The following is a 17,731-nucleotide window of genomic DNA, read 5'->3' as shown; positions in this document are numbered from 1 at the left end:
GGGAATTAACTTTACTTTATAAAATTGAGAGAATTTCTACGGCTGAATTAAATATTTTTTGGAAACGTCGCCGGTAAAATATTGATTTGAATGATTTAAAACTGCGAGCACTTTGATACCAGATGAAGGTCTCCCACAGGAGACCATCTCAAAGGGCGGACTGAACCATCAACTTTCTCAAAACACCACAGCCTACGTCCTCTTCGCAGCTCTCGCGACCCTCAAGAAGCGGAGCCTACCTCCACTGAAATTTCATAACTTTAAATTCGTCTGCGCCCTCACCAAAATTCAAACAGACTTGACACAAGCTACCGAAAACGGCCGCCACGAGACAAAGTAATCCGTCGAAAAAATAGAGAGGTTCACGACCGGGACCAACAACAGCGCCATGACACCGCGGATCCCAAACTTTTGATGCGCGCTGAATGTGGTCTTCTGGCCTCGGACTCCCTACAGCCAACATCTCTCTCGCGTACCACAGTACAGAGCGCCATACCGCCGTGTCCGCCATTTTTGACGATTCACGCATCAACCTCGAGCCAGCGGCGTACCTACGATCCAGCCAAACCGTACATCTACTGCCGTGGCCATCAGCATCATTGACTTCCTTAATTGCTTGACTTAGAGCGTATAATAAATTAACTTCAACAGCCTACACCGTGTGTTTCTGTCCCCCACACCCGCTTTTTGGCCATGACATTATCACGGTCTGCCATCTCCGCGTAAGCGCGAAGAAGGCCGGTTTTAATTTTAATTTAATTTAATTTAATTTAAATTTTAAATTTAGTTAAATTTATTGTTTTTGTGTAAAACACTTTCGCAGACACATGTTAGCTAATACATGTTAGTGATATGACACATATTAAAATATTTATGTTTTAAATCTTTGATTTAGATATATAGTCTTAAGATATAACACTATCTAATGGAAATATGTTCGCACCGTGACACAAGTAGCAGGGAACCTATCTTTTGAATACAAAATACGACTTCTATAAACACTTGTGTCGTATTCCGTTCCACAGTACAGGACGTCCTGTCATATCTCCATCTCACAAAATACGATGTCTATAGACGTCATGTCCGCGAATGTGAAATGGTAATTATTTTTAGTTAATTTAGTAGAAAATATTTAACTATGTTGTGTTTAAATTTGGTAGCCATACTGAGAAGCAACACGATGGTGTAACGTTTCACAGTTAAGTTAATATTAATAAAATTGAAGTTCTACTGTGCGTTATACGCGAGAAACACGGCTTCATTTTGCTGAACAATACCCACTCTCTTTATTTTATTACTCTGAGATAATCAACTATTTCTTTTTTTCAACGAATAATTCATTAGATTTGAGAATATAGCATTCCTTGTATTGAACATACATGGGGTCCTCATTATCCAAGTATCCGTTATCCCAGTCACCGCTGTTATGAATTTACAGGACAATGTAAAAAAACTATAAAAACATAAGCGTAATAGCTCACAGTCGTTAATTGTCACTTTCAATCATTCAATTCCACACTTCTAAGCTATTTCTGTCTTTTTCTTTTTTAAACGTGTCTCAATTAAACCCATTTACTAAGTATTTTTGGTGTCCGTTTTAAGCGGATTCGCTTTAAGAGGTATTTTTTCAGTCCCTATTATCCTCAGATAACGAGGACCCTCTGTGCCATAGATAAAATAATTACGTCTCTGTACATTCATAATTTACACCTCACATATTATCTACTTACTAGAAAAAAAAATTTTAAAATATGACACTCGACGTGACTTCCACTTCCACTGACCAATGAATTCGTGTCAATGTGCTTTAATAATTATAATGTACAGATATCCTATCTAATTACAACGAAATTAACAAGTAGTTTTTACATAAAGTGCTTATAAAATTGCGTTAATTTTTGGCTATCAGTTTTTATGTTTTAAATCATGATATCAATTAGGTGCCATAATTATTACCGACATCCGGATTACTCCAAATTTTAGTTATAATGTACTTGTACTTGCTAACAATTTAATAAACCATTTTTTTCCTCTATTCAGCATTATAATAACAACAACTCGATATGATAACTAGTGGGTCTATTCTATACTTATCGACTACTAAAGTGATAAATACGATGGCTAACTAGGGTAGGTTTATATCAAAGTATTAGCACTTATTGTAACAATTACAATAAGTTGGTTGTTAATTGTTGCAATAAGTGCTATATTTTAATAACACCTTTCTTGGCTGTGATACAATTTAGAGCGAGATAGACAGTTTTGAATGTTTAGACAGCTAACTTATTGTAACAATTATAATACCTCAATACAAATATGTAATAAATACTATCACTTTATCACTTTAGCGGTCGATAGTCGCCTTGTGTATATAATAGACCCGCAAGTCTGGTTCTAGCAAGTGCGAGGCTCGTTTGGAATATTTACTCAAGGTCCCTATGTATGAAAAATCCAATAATCTGCCATAAAGAAGACAGATCGCCGGGTGTCTAGAAAAGCCCTTGTTAACGCTGTAGATGAAAAATTATCTCCACAAGAGCTACTCTGAGCTACTCTGAAATGTTATATTCACATCTCTTTTCCATATTTGCGACTCATGGAGCAGAAGTGCAGTGTAGAAGTTTACCTCGGTACTATTTTTTTCTTCATCGGCCATATTCGCCCCTTATTTGGAGCATATGCATACCATGCGGTACTTCCAAGAATCCCTGTCGCTCGCCAGTCTTCTTGCATCGTTTCAGGTCATACCAGCATCCCGTAGGTCTGCCGTATACATTCAATAGATAGTATTTAGCGGCCTTTCAGGACGCCGGAATCTGGTCTGAAGAACTCTTTAGAGTGGTAAATTTCATTTATTTTTTAATAAACCATTTCTTTTATTCAACAAATAATTCACAAGATTTGAGAATGTAATATTCTATATATTGAACAAACATAATATTAAATAAATTACATTTACACCGATTATAAGACAAATATTCGTCAAATGTATGCACACTTTGTCAGAGATATTATTGTTTCAAGTAGTGGCCCTGAACATCTTCATTAGAAACAGATCGAAGATTTTTCTGAACAATGGGGCTAATTTTCTTCATATTTCTGATTTTACGGCTCAGAAACCCCCCCGTTTTAACCTGATCCGTGCCACGGACGAATTAACTCGCCAAACCATGTATGTCGCGTCAGGCCACGAACGAATATATTCGCGGGTTCTTATAAACGTCATAACTTCTGAATAAGCATTCTGTGTATATTTTCTTAACAATATTTATCATTTTAGTATGAAAATATTCATGATAGACTTGATAAACATGCTGTGTTGCTAATTTTTCACAAATATCTATCATTCCGTTCCTATTTCATATTTGTTAAAGGATTTATTTTATTCCGAAAATAGCTGACCTACAAGTGTCCACCTAGTAAAAATTGGCTGGCAGTGATAAGGTTAAATGTTTCACAATAAGATATATGATTAAAATTAAAAACCAATGTTCTGTTACTTTGCTTTATAATTTTCGAATCCACCCGAGACGTGGTGCTCCCTAGAGTGCAAGACCCGATTGGGCCAATCCGTCCAACCGACTTAAAACCCCGTTTACACCTACATGGATTTACTGCTGACTATGTATTATCACGGCCATAACAAAAAAATGCATGTGTAAACATGTGTTATCGTGCAAGTTGTAAGATTGCATGCATGGATTAAAAAAGTTCAGAAGCTTCTGATTGGACAATGCGATATCTGCAACGATAGTGGCAAACCTGCTGGAAAAAAAGCGAATTACACCGCGCAGAGACTCATTTTCACGACCTGTCAAATAGCACCATACAAATACAACATCGTGTCTTGCTTACTCTTGAAGAATGCGATTGGAGAGACAGTCAGCACTTTTACGTGTAAACAGTTATTATCGTGATAGTTTAAAATACACACTATTGTTGCAAGTAAATCCATACACGTGTCCAGGGGCCTTATGTTATAACTTGTGACATGAAGTCACCCGACGACATGACGTAACCCCAATACACGCATCGAGGCGAGCCGTCCAAGCACACGGCTCACCATAGATATTATTATGCTGAAACACCTATTTGTGTATGGGGACAATGAATAACGCCAGTATTTGAGTAGCGTTAATTTCTCGAATGCTATTATCACTCCGGTAATACGTCACAATGATATCATATGACATCATGTCGACCGGGCGACTTCAACTTGCAAGTTACAATATAAGGCCACAGGCGCTATAAGACAGGGCCTGATGATAACGGTAACAAAGTCGAATAACAAAGAATTTTTTTTGATTTTATATTTTATTTGAATATATAAAAAATAATACATTAGTTTATATACCTACTGTTATTATTATTAAATTGAAAAATATTAATACTTAGTTCTTCTTTTATAAAAAAAATATATTTTATATTAATTATTCTAAGCTTATTTATTGTACACACCAGGTCATTTCAAAGGCATTTTATTTATTTGCCTTCAAAACAAACAATTTTATAATTTGGCACTTTCTGTAAAACAACATACTTAAAATCCATTAAGAATTCAAGTTATGTATACTTTAGACTTTAAAATATTATTGTTCCTACCAAAGATGTTGAATTTTCCTTCAGGTGAAGCCTTTTTGTCGCTTCGCTATAAAAATCACTGAAGTAAGTTCCAGTAACAGTACAGTCAATTCAGAGTTTGTACGAAAATCAGTGCAGTATTCCCAGAACTTCTTTTTTTGCACCTGCAATATGTTTAAGCTCCATTTCTATACAAGAAGGTTGTTTTCAATATCCTTGGATGTTATAGAATAATATTTTAAAACACATCTCAATACAAATAAAGATTGTCATTTCTATATATTATTTGCAATATTGCCCATCAATTTATTGATCATTTTTAAATTATGTTATTGTCTCAGTATGTAATGTAAAAGTTTTTTTTATTATAATCTATATCATGTTCTCTACATAACTTTTTATAATCATTGTAAACTTTATATTTTACTATGTATTGTGGCGTATTGGCCAATCACTGCAATGCCATAAGATTGTTTTCTGAATAAATAAATAAATAAATAAAACAGACATCATCTGTTTGAAATCGTTAAATTCTTATGAATGTTAGGTTAGGTCAGATTTAGGTAGTCATCGCTATCACATCGCCACAAGAGCGATCTACATCCTGAAATTATGACATGAAATAAAGTGTAGCATGTCGGATTGGACAGTGTGATACTGAAGCGAATCCGTGTAAATTAAATAAGTAGTGTTATAAAAAGAAACAGAAAGTGACAAGTTACATAGTGACACCTAACCTATGTTACAATACATTGTATCGAATAAGTTATATTCTACAAAAGCGACTCCAGATCCATCTCGTTGGCTCCGTAGAGGAACTCATACATAGAGGCGGCCATGTCGTCTAGTTCGTCGGCGAACGGCTGCCCGGGGGAACCGCCGTTTTTCATCGATCTGCCAACTCGTGACATCGACCTGAAGTCGGTGTCGGTGTCGAGGTCTTCTTCGCTTGTGAACCTTTCGCGGACATCTTTCATGACGCACGCCTCCAACTTCTTGTGCTGTTAACAGAAATAATTTTATGTGTAAGAGAGTGCCGGGTTAATAGATTATTTTTATTATAATACACAAGGTTTTTCTGAGACGTATGCAACGAAAGGGACGTAGTGGGAAAGGTACAACTACTGTAAACTGTATGTATTGTACAATCAAACTCCCTCTTAACACTCCCGTTACTGTAATGTCATCTTAGGTTACCCAGCCCATTAAACTCATTTAGTGCTAACACCGCGACTGGCGCGTTTGGAGTACTTGGCCATTAGATATAATTAATGTGGTAATTAAAAGGGCAGCAGTGATAGTGTTAAACTGAAAATATATTAGTTTATATGCACTTTGTCATCTTACTATTACTAGAATATTAAATCTAATTAAAATGTTATTACAGTCGAACTTGGTTATTACGAGGAAGATGGGACCGACTGAATTTGCTCGTTATTAGCATTACTCGTTATATAAGAGAATATGTATTTTTAAATGAGCGGTCACATAACACAAAAAGTCGAAAATAAAAAATCTGAAAACCATCGTAAAATCCCCAAAATAAGCATGGCCTTCATAAACTACAAAAGAAGTTGTTTATTGTATTGAACGCTGGTAGGTACCCACGGACTTCACAAACCTTAAATTTTTCAACCATGTGCATGGATACTTTTTCATTATTGTCGGCGAAAACAACAATTAGACACTTAACTAGTGTCATAAACTTAATCCGTCCCCCGGCGGCATCCTGTCCGATTGGATTTAATTGCTTAGGGTCGAAAATTTTTTAAACGATCGACCCATTAACAGTATTTTAGCTCGGTATATCCGATAAGTTGCTCGTTATAACAGTGAATAAATGTATGGAGAAAATCATAAACCAAATGAAATGGAAAAAAATGAAACAACATTGAAAAAGTAACCACACATATGGTTGAAAGCTTTGTCAAGTCAGTAGGTACCTACCAGCAGTCATTACAATAAACAACTTCTTTTGTAGTTTATAAATGCCATGCTTGTTTCGAGGATTTTTACGATGGTTTTCAGATTTTTTATGTTCTATGCTTAAATAGAAGTAATGAGTAATGCTTATAACGAGCAAACTCAGTCGGTCCCATATTCCTCGTAATAACCAAGTTCGACTGTACCTATAATTTAAAAAAAGACTAGTTTGAGTGAAAACATGTGTTGAGTGATAATGACCTAATTTATATAATAATATATATATATATTTTTTTATCAAGATGGCCAAATTTGGGAATTTATTACTGTTACAATAATTATTAATAGACAATAAAATAGATAAAACTATATCTTGATAGATATAACACGGTTACCTATATTATAAAACCACAGATAACCACAAGATAAACCACAAAACTACATGACTTATTAATTATCTTAAGAATTATTAACCATTTCGGTAGCTATTAATTATTAATGATTATAATAGTGTAGGTAGCTACAGTGATGTCCCGCAGTGTTAAGCAGGCCATATGTTAAATAGTGTCCATGGCCCCCACAAGGGGGTAGCTGACAGGGCTCTAGCCTGGGGGATCGGGCTCAGGAGGAGCCCGGCGTGGCGAGTCGACACGCTTTCGTCACACGTAGTCACTTTCTTTTGATAATGTTATTATTTAAAATTATGTGGTTGTACGATACAATTTTGAATTGTGTATCAATACTCGGCAACTCCATAATTCAAATGGATGTATTAAATTATACAAAAAACACTAAATATACACATTAATTTTACTGCATACACCATTTGGAAAACACTACTGTAGGTAGAGCGTCACACTGCCTTTATCCTTAGCGATGGGTAGGGGGGCCATTATAGTGGCATATTATAAAGGACGGCGAATCAAGGAACGAATACAAAAATATTACAACTTTTGCTAACAGAGGAGGTTTACCATGAAGCAAAAGATGTGATTGCTTCATTACGGTGGTGAGATTCCCGGGGTTCCAGCGGCTAGCTCAGGCGTCCATCGAACCCCGGATTCACAAAAGAAAAGTACGATATATTTGAGGGTGGAATTAAATAAAACCACGTCTGTCTCGTGTAACTTGGTATTAGCTTATATTTTACACTTTCTTTACATGTTTAGGTTTTGCAATTAGTTACGCAGGTCCGTATATGTCGGAAAGGGGACGCTTACTAATTTTTTTTTCTTTTTAAATTTCGCGTACCGACGCCGTCCAGCAAAAAGGACTCTCGTGATTGGCCAAATTTTATCGCGTGATCTTTGATTCGGCGAATCACGAGCCTGACCCTGGCGCCGGCGCGCGACGATTTCACGCACAATGCGCGGCAAAATTTATTATATTTAAATACTTATATTTAGTCTTAAAATTATCGCTTTCATCCATCATCATTTATACTTTTTAAATTAAATTAAATTTATCTTAATTACACCTCCGCCCAATATGCGATTTTCACACACCGGACGAAGGCCTTTACTTATGATTAAAAAATACTTACGTGGTTGAGCAAGGAATCAGATTAGATGTTTTATGAAGCCGTTTCTAGAGGTGAGGGTTACGTTTCGACTTATAGCTACTAAATGATTATTTTACACCGGGAGAAGCCCGCCTGTAACAGGGGTGTATCAGTGGCCATCTTAGTTTAAAGAAAATCGAAGTATAAAAAACACTGACATCGTAACTATTGTTGTATTGAAATTATTACTATGTTTACTATTATTACTATTTTTATTTACAAATTGGAATTGCTAACTAATCTCATACCAATAGCAGAGTTAAAAACTTTTGAAACAATACAGTTCAATTCGTAAGAGTCAGATAGCAGCGGTGGAGTGGTAAGGTGGGATGCAGGTCAAGGGGAGCGTGATCCAAAAAATTAAAATCGAATTAGTGTGTTTCTTCATGCTGTATTTCGCGTAGATGAAGTAGCAGGTTATTGCTAGTTGAAAATAAGTAAGGCAAGCATTGTATTTAGAAGTCACTGTATTTTGATTACTTTTATTATTTTATTTACCTTGTAACACCTGAAGAAGAACATTGGCTTGATGAGCTCTCGGGAGAGCGGAGAATTTTCTTTTTTCGCTTCAGGAACGCATTGCTGTAAAAATAATGTGATAAATTTAGTAAACGAATAGTTAAGACGATACTTCAGTGAAATGGCAAATAATTTTTAACTATAGGCGCGACGAAATTTTGGACTCGCTGGCAATCAGAGAGCGAACGTGGAGGTGTGAATACGTCAATTTGTTTCGTGATGGCGACTGGGTATTAATTCTGCATCGTGTAAAAATGACTAAAAATGTTACCCAATTACTTGAAAAAGAAAATATGTCAATAAATATATTATTATTATTGTTACTAATAGAACAATAAACAGAACATTAAATGGACGCATGTTGGAATTATATGACAAATTATATTTCGTTCGGCATGCGTCATTTGCACCCGCGACCCGCAATCCGCGCATCGCCTAGCCACGATCTTTTTAGGCCATGCCTCAACTGAGGTATAGCCTTAAGTTCCAGACATTGTGTTGTTGTACAACCGACGTCGCGGATTACTCCATTATTTAGTTTTTATAACGTTCTTAGTTTGGCTAATAATTTTAATAAAGTAGTAAGTAATTAAGGAATTAATTGATACCTACCTTAATTTAATATACTAAAACCGATAACCTACATTATAACGCAATTCGATAAGCATTTCATGTAACAACTACTAGTCAAAATCATCGTAATTAACTAAGATGCCCGTAGCTTAATTGGAAAAGCATACTGCCGTGACATTCAGAAGATGTGTTCAAGTCCGTCGAGTGTCGTATTTTTTTTCTACAAAATGATTTTTTCTAGTGTGGATTATGGTTATTATTAATGGTACGAGGGTGGGTCAATAATTCCTTAGAAAAAAGCATTAAAACAGTTTTTATTTTTGTATTGTTTTTTTGTTTCTCAACATAATCTCCTTGGAGCTCAATACACTTGGTTAGACGTTTCTCAATTTTTTATAAACCGTCAGAAAAATAAGTTTTCGGAAGGTCCTCAAAATAAGCATTTGTCCGATCGATGACTTCTTCATTTGAAAAAAAACGTTGTCCACTTAGCCATTTTTTTAAGTTTGGGAAAAGGAAAAAGTCACCGGGGGCTAAATCTGGCGAATACAGTGGGTGGTCGACCAATTCGAACTTCAATTCTTCAATTTTAGCCATTGATCGTAAACATGTGTGAACACGGGCATTGTCCTGATGAAAGAGGATTTTTTTCCTGTTTAAATGAGGCCGTTTTTCTTCAATTTTGTTTTTTAGCTGGTCCAATAAAGATGCATAATAATCTCCTGTTATTGTTTTTCCTTTTTCCAAATAGTCAACGAAAATAATTCCACGTGCATCCCAAAATACAGTAGCCATAACCTTACCAGCTGATTTTACGGTTTTCGCCTTCTTTGGACATGGTTCGCCTTTCGCAATCCACTGTTTTGACTGTTCTTTCGTCTCGGGAGTATAGTGGTGTATCCATGTTTCATCTACAGTCACAAAGCGACGAAAAAATTCATCCGGATTGCGTTGCATGAGCGACAACAGGGCTTTAGAGGCCACCACCCTATTGCGTTTATTGTCGACTGTGAGCAAACGCGGCACCCATCTTGCAGAAATTTTTTTCATGCCCAATTTGTCATGTAAAATAGAAATGACGCTACCTTTTGAGATCCCTGTAACCTCAATTATCTCACTCAACTTTAATCTTCGGTCACTTAACACCATATCGTGGATTTTATTGATCATTTCTGGTGTAGTCACCTCTACAGGACGTCCTGAGCGTGGTTCATCCTTTGTTGATGTACAACCACTTTTAAATTCATTTAACCAGTTATAAATAGTTGCAAGTGAAGGAGCAGATATGCCGTGAACTAAATCCAACTCATTTTTTATTTCCTTTGCTGTTAACCCTTTTATAATAAATTGTTTAATAACAGCTCTAAACTCAATTTTCTCCATTTTCCATTTTTCCATTTTCCACAAGCAAATTTTTTTTTAAATGTACGAGAAACACACAACAACCCGACCAATCTGATTGAAACTTCGCAGCATACTGAATCGGTAGTGCCGCTGCATGAAAACAAACCGCTTACAGTACTAGTCGCGCCACCTGTCGGCTTTTCTAAGGACTTATTGACCCACCCTCGTATTATGGAAATTCAATATAAATTGAATGATCTGGCTCATATACTTTGTTAATTTAATACATCAACGTATCCATAGCAACAAAATATTATTTGAATGCTTTGGCTTGACTTGTCATATTTCAAACGCTAACTACACTGATAAATAAAGACATCTAATGTCAATATTTTTTCATGGAATAGTAACAATGACTTCATTTTTGGAGTGTTCATTTTGAAGCCAGTTTCTTCAACTTTACTTGTTCAATCCTCAGTACCTTAATGGTATAATATTCATAGATACAAGTAAGTATCTATGTGAAATTCATAATTATATGTCTATTTAAATATTAGTGGATTACTTACAGAGAATTTCTGACAGAACTGAAGTCCTTCTTGCATATCACCTTTGAGTTCTGCGGATACGGGAAGATTTGCAATTCGATCAGCAATCTTTTCGTAATTGGGCTCCAAATTCTGAAAACCATGATTTAAAAAACATTTTAAATTATCCCCTTGTCGTTATATTTACTAAAACTGCTATAAATTGTTTACGTTATATTTATATTCAATATTTATTTTTAAATTGGGAATTTATTGAAATAGGTAATTAAATTATTCTTCTTTATTATTATTCTTCTCATTAAATTGTTGGCTATTCATGATAATGAATAGTGTATGTCTAAAAATAGTATTTTACTCGCGGCCCGCCGTTCATTTTATATTCCTAATGTGGCCCATCATCCAAAAAGTTTGCCTAGGCCTGCACACACAGAACAGATAATAAATAGAATACCGATAGGCTATATTCAATACGCCGCATGGTGAAGCAGGCTTTTGAATGTGTGAGTGTCCTACGAAAATGAAGCACGCATTATGCACGTGCAATAGTGTGTGTAATACACCAACATTAAATGAGCATAAATGCATAAACCGAGAGCAGTTTTCAGTATTCGACGTAAAACGTATTCTATACACGTATGTAAGTTTAACCCGGATTCTTCCTTACTCGAGTCGGTTACCTGCTATCGCCTTACCCATTGTGTATGCACACATACATACCTACCGTGTTTATCTTTGACTTTAAAATATATTTTTCTTTTTAATGTTTTTAGATACCCTACATATTGAATAACTATAACACTTTAAAATGTCAATTATCAAAAAAAGGTTTCAAATTGCTAGCTTTGTATTTTTCCGCTAGGTGCCTATGGTAGTCAGCGACACACAAAATTCAACCAATCAAATCAAAAATATTGATACAATAATAATAAAATTAAGTTGTTCAATTAAATAAAATGTCATTAACTAATAAACAACGTCATGGCAATGAGAAATTTAGTAAGTATTCACCTTAATAAACACTTACAAAATACAATCTTCATGTGAAGTTACATAACATATCAACAGAAATGTTGTATAAAAAATATTTTGTTTGTTACTAATTGAAAATATCCATCATAAAAACAAGCACAATAAATACAATATTCCTAATATAATATTGAAATTTTATATAGATATGATTAGGTATTAGTTAATTTACATGATCCAGGTAGCCGAGCTCTTGCATGACGCATGTAACATTGCGAACTCTTCCACTGGTCCTCGCTGTCAACATTTCCAGTCTATTCCTGAAGTCCATATCGCGCTGAAAATAACAATAAATTAATTATGAAAACACGCAATTCGGAACATTTCAGAAAAATTCCTATTCCGCTTCATAAAAATCTTGAAAAAACATTGGTGTCAGGCAAGACTCGAACTTCCATTGGATTTTAATCACTATTTTTCTTCTAATAGGTATGTTTCTAAGTGATTTATAGATACTATCGCCGTCTTGCAACCAGACTAACTTGTAGTATGCAAAAAATCAGTTTTGAGATAATTGAAACAAAAGCATCACTAATCAAAATATAAAACATAGAAAAGACTATTTCGGTAGAGATACAGATAATTTTGGTAAAATAAAAACAAAGGGATACAGCAAAGATAAAAATAATAAGTTTTAAGCCCCGGATAAACTGTAGTAAGTTTTTCACCACAGTCTACACCGGTGCATACCAATAGCGAAGGGTGGAGGTACGCTGTTAAGATCCACCATAAATAGTGCACATTAAACTTTGTTAGCCATATGCACCTATATTATGTTTTTATTGAAGTAAGACTACAAATTTACAAAAGGTGTTGATAAGTGTTTAAAAAACAATTAAGCCCCGTCAAACCAAACCATAATAGTTTTGGTATACTTTGGGCGATACACACTTTTTCATTTATACTTATTTGTTTTCGTTGGATTAAGAATTTTTAATTAATTAAGTCCTGTCTCAACCAAACTATAATAGATAAAATATATCCAAAGTTATGTAATGATTTAATTGCATAATTTTAGATAATATTTTATAGATAGACGAGTATTTTTTGACTATTATCTATTATGGCTTGGTTTTCGCAGGATTCAGTACCTACCTAATTGAATTTGAAAAACTAAAAAATAATACAGGTCACTGCTAAAATAATGGACTGTCTTTTAAATGGTCACCGCAAGTGGTCACCATTCTCCGTAAGGAATATGTCAATATCTACTAATTTCTGAAAGAGGAAGAAGGTATATTGTTTAGACTGTTGCTTACCGACATTCTGTTGCCCAAGAACTGGTATGGTTGAGGGAAATATTGTTGAGGGAAGTATTGCTGAGGTGACCATGGTTGGAAGAAAGGTCCGGCTTGAACGGGTTGATAGACAGGCGCATTGTAACCACCTCGGAATGGACCCAGATTCGGTTGTGGTTGAGGATAGCCCTGCATCTGCTGGAAATTCATTTATATGGTTTATTGTAAAATAAGGTTATTATGTCGTACATATCACATGATGTTGTTCATATTTTTTGTAATCATCATTAAGTACAAAATCCGACTGGAACTTTTAGTTTTTGTTATGAATAATAAATTGAGCATATTAGTTTCAAAGTCAGTAACCTCCATTTTTACTTATTTTGATGTTTTTCTTGATTTAGATTCTGTAAGTAGGTACTTTTCCATTGTATATAAATATCAAATCATGATGCTGAAAATTATGTTTAGTCGTTAAATAGAACAATAATTATCTATTATAAATTAAATCGTGTATATATTCATCAGCCGCCATTTATTACATTAACTTTAGACATGATATTTTATTAATTTTAATTATGTGAAGCTGTGGTTTCCAAAGTTCAAAGGGGGGAGCAAAAAGTGTAACATTTAATACTTTATTGCTTCATGTATTTAATATCATTTAAAAAAGTGATTTTTTACATGAAATTTCTATAAAGAAATAGGGTAGGTAGTTGTTTTTGAAATATGTAGCATAGCAATATAAAGTTTGGAAACCACAGACATGTTATTTCGCTATTCGCTTTTTTAAATTGTTTACTAGGTAATTAATATGTTTACAAAAAGAAAGTAAGTGTGTACATATTCTATTTTGGAATCCTAAATAATATGATTAGAGGTACCTATCGGTTTTTTTGCGATTATCTCAAATGGCGGATTATGGAGGTTACCAACTTTGAAATTAATAGCTTCAATAATTATTGATGTCCTGAGCAACGTAAACTCCAATTTTTAATTGTGTGTGCGAAAATATTATTTTGAAGTCGATGACAGATGAACAAAACAAATGAAAATAGCGTTGGTGTTATTAGCATTTGTGTTGAAAAATGTTTACCTACTGATTTGTTGGAAGTACCTGGGCAATATGTGATCTTGTGAAATGTTGTTTTGATTAAAGCGCACAAATTTGTATAGTTAAAACTAGGTAGGTACTTTTAATTGGATAGGAATTTTTGCAGGTGTGAACTTGCTTTGAGTTTAAATTTGTTTGCGGGCACATGTATATTTTCCTTTTGCCTAGATAAGGAAAAAACATCCAAAGTTTTCAACCAAGCTTTACGACAAACATTAAAGAAGATCACACTAGTTTGTATTTCGTAAAACGGCGTCCCTTCCCGTGGCCTCTTTAGCTCAGTGGTAGAGCACTGGTCTCGTAAACCAGGGGTCGTGAGTTCAATCCTCACAGGAGGCAGGATTTTTTGGTTTTTTTACTAACAATATAATTTTTTTCAGTACACACTAACCTGTTGAGCCCTATTATTATAGGCCATAATGGCCTGTTGTAATTTTTCCGTGTCGATATTTGGTTGTTCGCCGGCGATTTGAGGCGCGGCGGCCGCCATCATTTGACCGAGAGATATCTCGTTATTTTGGTTCGAGTCTTGGATAGGCGCGTCGGGTCGCCCATACGCTTGATTGTTCGGCATGTATCCCATAGATGGCGGTAGTCTTGCCAAGTAGGCTGGCTGCATATTCGGAGGCATGTTATTCATTGGCATATTATTGTTGTTAGGAGCTTCAATATTTTGTGGTGCACACTTTGCGCAAGCTGCTTTCATTTCTTGTCGAATTTCTTTTACAACGTCCGGCCCGAAACAACTCTCGTAAATCTGAAAAAATATTATTTAGAAATTTTTTTGTAATTATACATAATTTTAGTCGCTAGACTCAACGGCAGTCGTGGCCGAGCGGTTAAGGCGTCTGACTAGAAATCAGATTCCCTCTGGGAGCGTAGGTTCGAATCCTACCGACTGCGAATTTTTTGCAGTATTTATTTAGATTGTATTGATTTACATAATGAATTATTTATGTAAGTATTATTAAATTTATCCATATTTGAAAGGAAAAGGGATATATCTAAAAGTATTGAAAAAACATTAATTTAAAACATGCCAAATTAATGAAAAAAGGGACAAGTTAAAATCGCTGAATAATTACTCTTCCCATACGAAATTGTACAAAGGTCAATATTTCACACAATTATGTTAATAATTCAGGGCTCGAAATGGACCGGAATGTACCGGAGCGTCGTTCCGGTTCATAAAATCCCCAAAATATCGCTCCGTCTCGTGGAAATATTAATTTGACCATTTGAGCTAGATAGGCCACATAAAATCACATACAATTTTATAACTATGTTAATATCTCTAGAAAATTGTCGAGCGCTCCGGTTCGTTAACTTTTCTATATGACTACCTACGATTAGAGATCACAACTGGCACAACTCATGAACTACAAGATCTATAGCATTAATAATTTACCTTCATCATTGCGTATTTCTTCAAGAACCTGTCATCGCTGGAGCCGAAAGCAGTAGCCGTAATGACTAAGCCAAATAACATCGATATACTGCAAAATGTTGACTTCATCTGTGAACGAAAAGAAATATATTATTATTTTCGAGAATAATCACATCTTAATATTGTGGGACATCATAAGGGAAATAGAATGATGATACGAATGGTAGACGAAGCACAACACGGCTCCAGAACTTTTTTTTAGTGCGGTCATAGTGGATATTAATTACATGTCATGTGCTGACACAGTCTATTATAATTTCCAGCTGTGCTGCGATAATAATGTGCAATATAAGTTACCCGTTTCACATGGGACACCTGTGGCAAGACACCGGCGTGGCGAGATTCCGCATTTACATAATATAAATGAATGCGACACTCGTGTGTCCCCGTCTGAACGCGCCCATTCAGCTCAGGTGTCCCATGTGAAACGGGCCTAAGTGTTGTTGTAGCGAAACCGTGACTGGCGCGGTGTGAGCACCAGGGGAAATGTTGTATAAACTCGCTAGGTGCGGTTTGTGCACTGGACGTATAATTTGGATAGTTTCTCAATTCAGCCCGAACTTTGGTTACACCGATCGGGGTAGTGATCGTTTCTAGGCAGTGCAGACATAACGCAGAAAAATAATTTAGTATCTAACCGTAAATTAAATAAATATGCCATGTTATGCTACACGCAATACTTTTGAGTTAAAGGAAATAAAATACAATAAAATGAAAATAAATTCGATGTAAAGAAGTTTTTTTTCCGTTTAGGGAAGCTGAGAGAAATAATAAAATACAGATCTTATGCTGTGAATTTATTTATCTAGCAGCTCTAGCTAGATAATAATGTATGTACAATTTGGTCGTCTGAGAGTTGCAATTTATCTAAGGACCGTCACTGGATGTAATCACATCATTAACGCTTTCGCTGCTGAATAGATAATGAGATTTTAATTGCCCCCTTTAAAATGCACGTTAATTACATCGATCGGCCGCCTGGTCATTACGCACCGTGTGCGTCTTCCGCGTCCAAAGTATTAATATTATCATTATCACCTACTTGCCAATACGCCAAAAACCCGTTATATATAATCCCATTCATTATCTAATTTCAATTAGTCATGCTAGCAGACTAACTAAATAAATTAGTGGCCAATGCATTTTAGTATTCATTTTTATCTGATAAGTCCCGTTGGTCGTAAAATCAATCGCCAATCACAATAACGAGGGTATACTGACAGAACGCATTATTTCAGTTTTTGCTGTTTTTCTGTTTTAAATGCCAAAATGTATACAATTTTACGCTCTACGTCCTGGTAAAACGCACAAAGGCATAGGATATAATGGTGAGAAAATAGAAACATTATTAAATCATATTGTTATTTTTTTATTCTGATAGAAAGCATGATAATGACCTAATGCGTTATGCATATACAAAATACAGGACTTGTAACATGTCGTATATTGTGTTTGCCATAAAGGTTAGTCTTTATAATGTAGAAAAAATGTTTTTAAATCATTAAAAAATCTACGTGGGAGAACGCTTTGAAAAAAAAATAAGAATCCTTTTTGCGATTATCTCAGAACTTGTTTTAATGAGGTAATGCTTTCTGTCAGTATACCCTCGATAATATTCGTATGTACAGTGAGTGATCTACATAATATTATTATTCACCATTTGAAAAAAACATGGCGTAACCGATTGACCAGCGCTGTCTATGACATGGCATCCTGTTTTGCTTTGAGGACGCCAAAAATACAGTATAAATCTAATTTATTACAAGAGATTAATTATTACGACCTGTCTGAAAATGGCAGTGTCACCCACGTCCGATGTTTAAATTTATTCCAGGGCCGAATGGAACAAACGAATCA

The 17,731-nt window shown here is 35.1% G+C and overlaps 1 protein-coding gene and 2 non-coding genes across 3 annotated transcripts; 2 read left to right on the top strand and 1 right to left on the bottom strand.

Moving 5' to 3' along the window:
• Positions 1-5,237: 5,237 nt before the first annotated feature.
• LOC147069131 (uncharacterized) lies at positions 5,238-15,939 on the bottom strand. Its single transcript, XM_085951369.1, has 7 exons — positions 15,836-15,939; positions 14,819-15,184; positions 13,335-13,511; positions 12,248-12,352; positions 11,071-11,181; positions 8,564-8,647; positions 5,238-5,582 (listed from the first exon to the last, which is right to left on the bottom strand). The coding sequence occupies exons 1-7, from the start codon at positions 15,914-15,916 to the stop codon at positions 5,355-5,357; spliced, it is 1,152 nt and encodes a 383-aa protein (XP_085807495.1). The 5' UTR covers positions 15,917-15,939; the 3' UTR covers positions 5,238-5,354.
• TRNAT-CGU (transfer RNA threonine (anticodon CGU)) lies at positions 14,695-14,766 on the top strand. The gene has a single exon. It is a non-coding gene; the product is annotated as a tRNA-Thr (tRNA).
• On the top strand, positions 15,249-15,330 carry TRNAS-AGA (transfer RNA serine (anticodon AGA)). Its single transcript has one exon. It is a non-coding gene; the product is annotated as a tRNA-Ser (tRNA).
• Positions 15,940-17,731: the final 1,792 nt, after the last annotated feature.

This window comes from Rhyacophila brunnea, unplaced genomic scaffold (genome assembly GCF_057557595.1).
Source record: "Rhyacophila brunnea isolate RB1 unplaced genomic scaffold, BYU_Rbru_1.0 scaffold_24, whole genome shotgun sequence".
Lineage (NCBI taxonomy): Eukaryota > Metazoa > Arthropoda > Insecta > Trichoptera > Rhyacophilidae > Rhyacophila > Rhyacophila brunnea.
This window is presented reverse-complemented; position numbering and strand designations above follow the sequence as displayed.

Coding starts and splice junctions, on each gene's coding strand:
- LOC147069131 (XM_085951369.1), bottom strand. CDS start 15,916: ATGTTATTTGGCTTAGTCATTACGGCTACTGCTTTCGGCTCCAGCGAT. Junction 15,185..15,835: donor AGAAATACGCAATGATGAAG/GTAAATTATTAA, acceptor ATATTTTTTCAG/ATTTACGAGAGTTGTTTCGG. Junction 12,353..13,334: donor TCTTGGGCAACAGAATGTCG/GTAAGCAACAGT, acceptor TGTTATTTTCAG/CGCGATATGGACTTCAGGAA.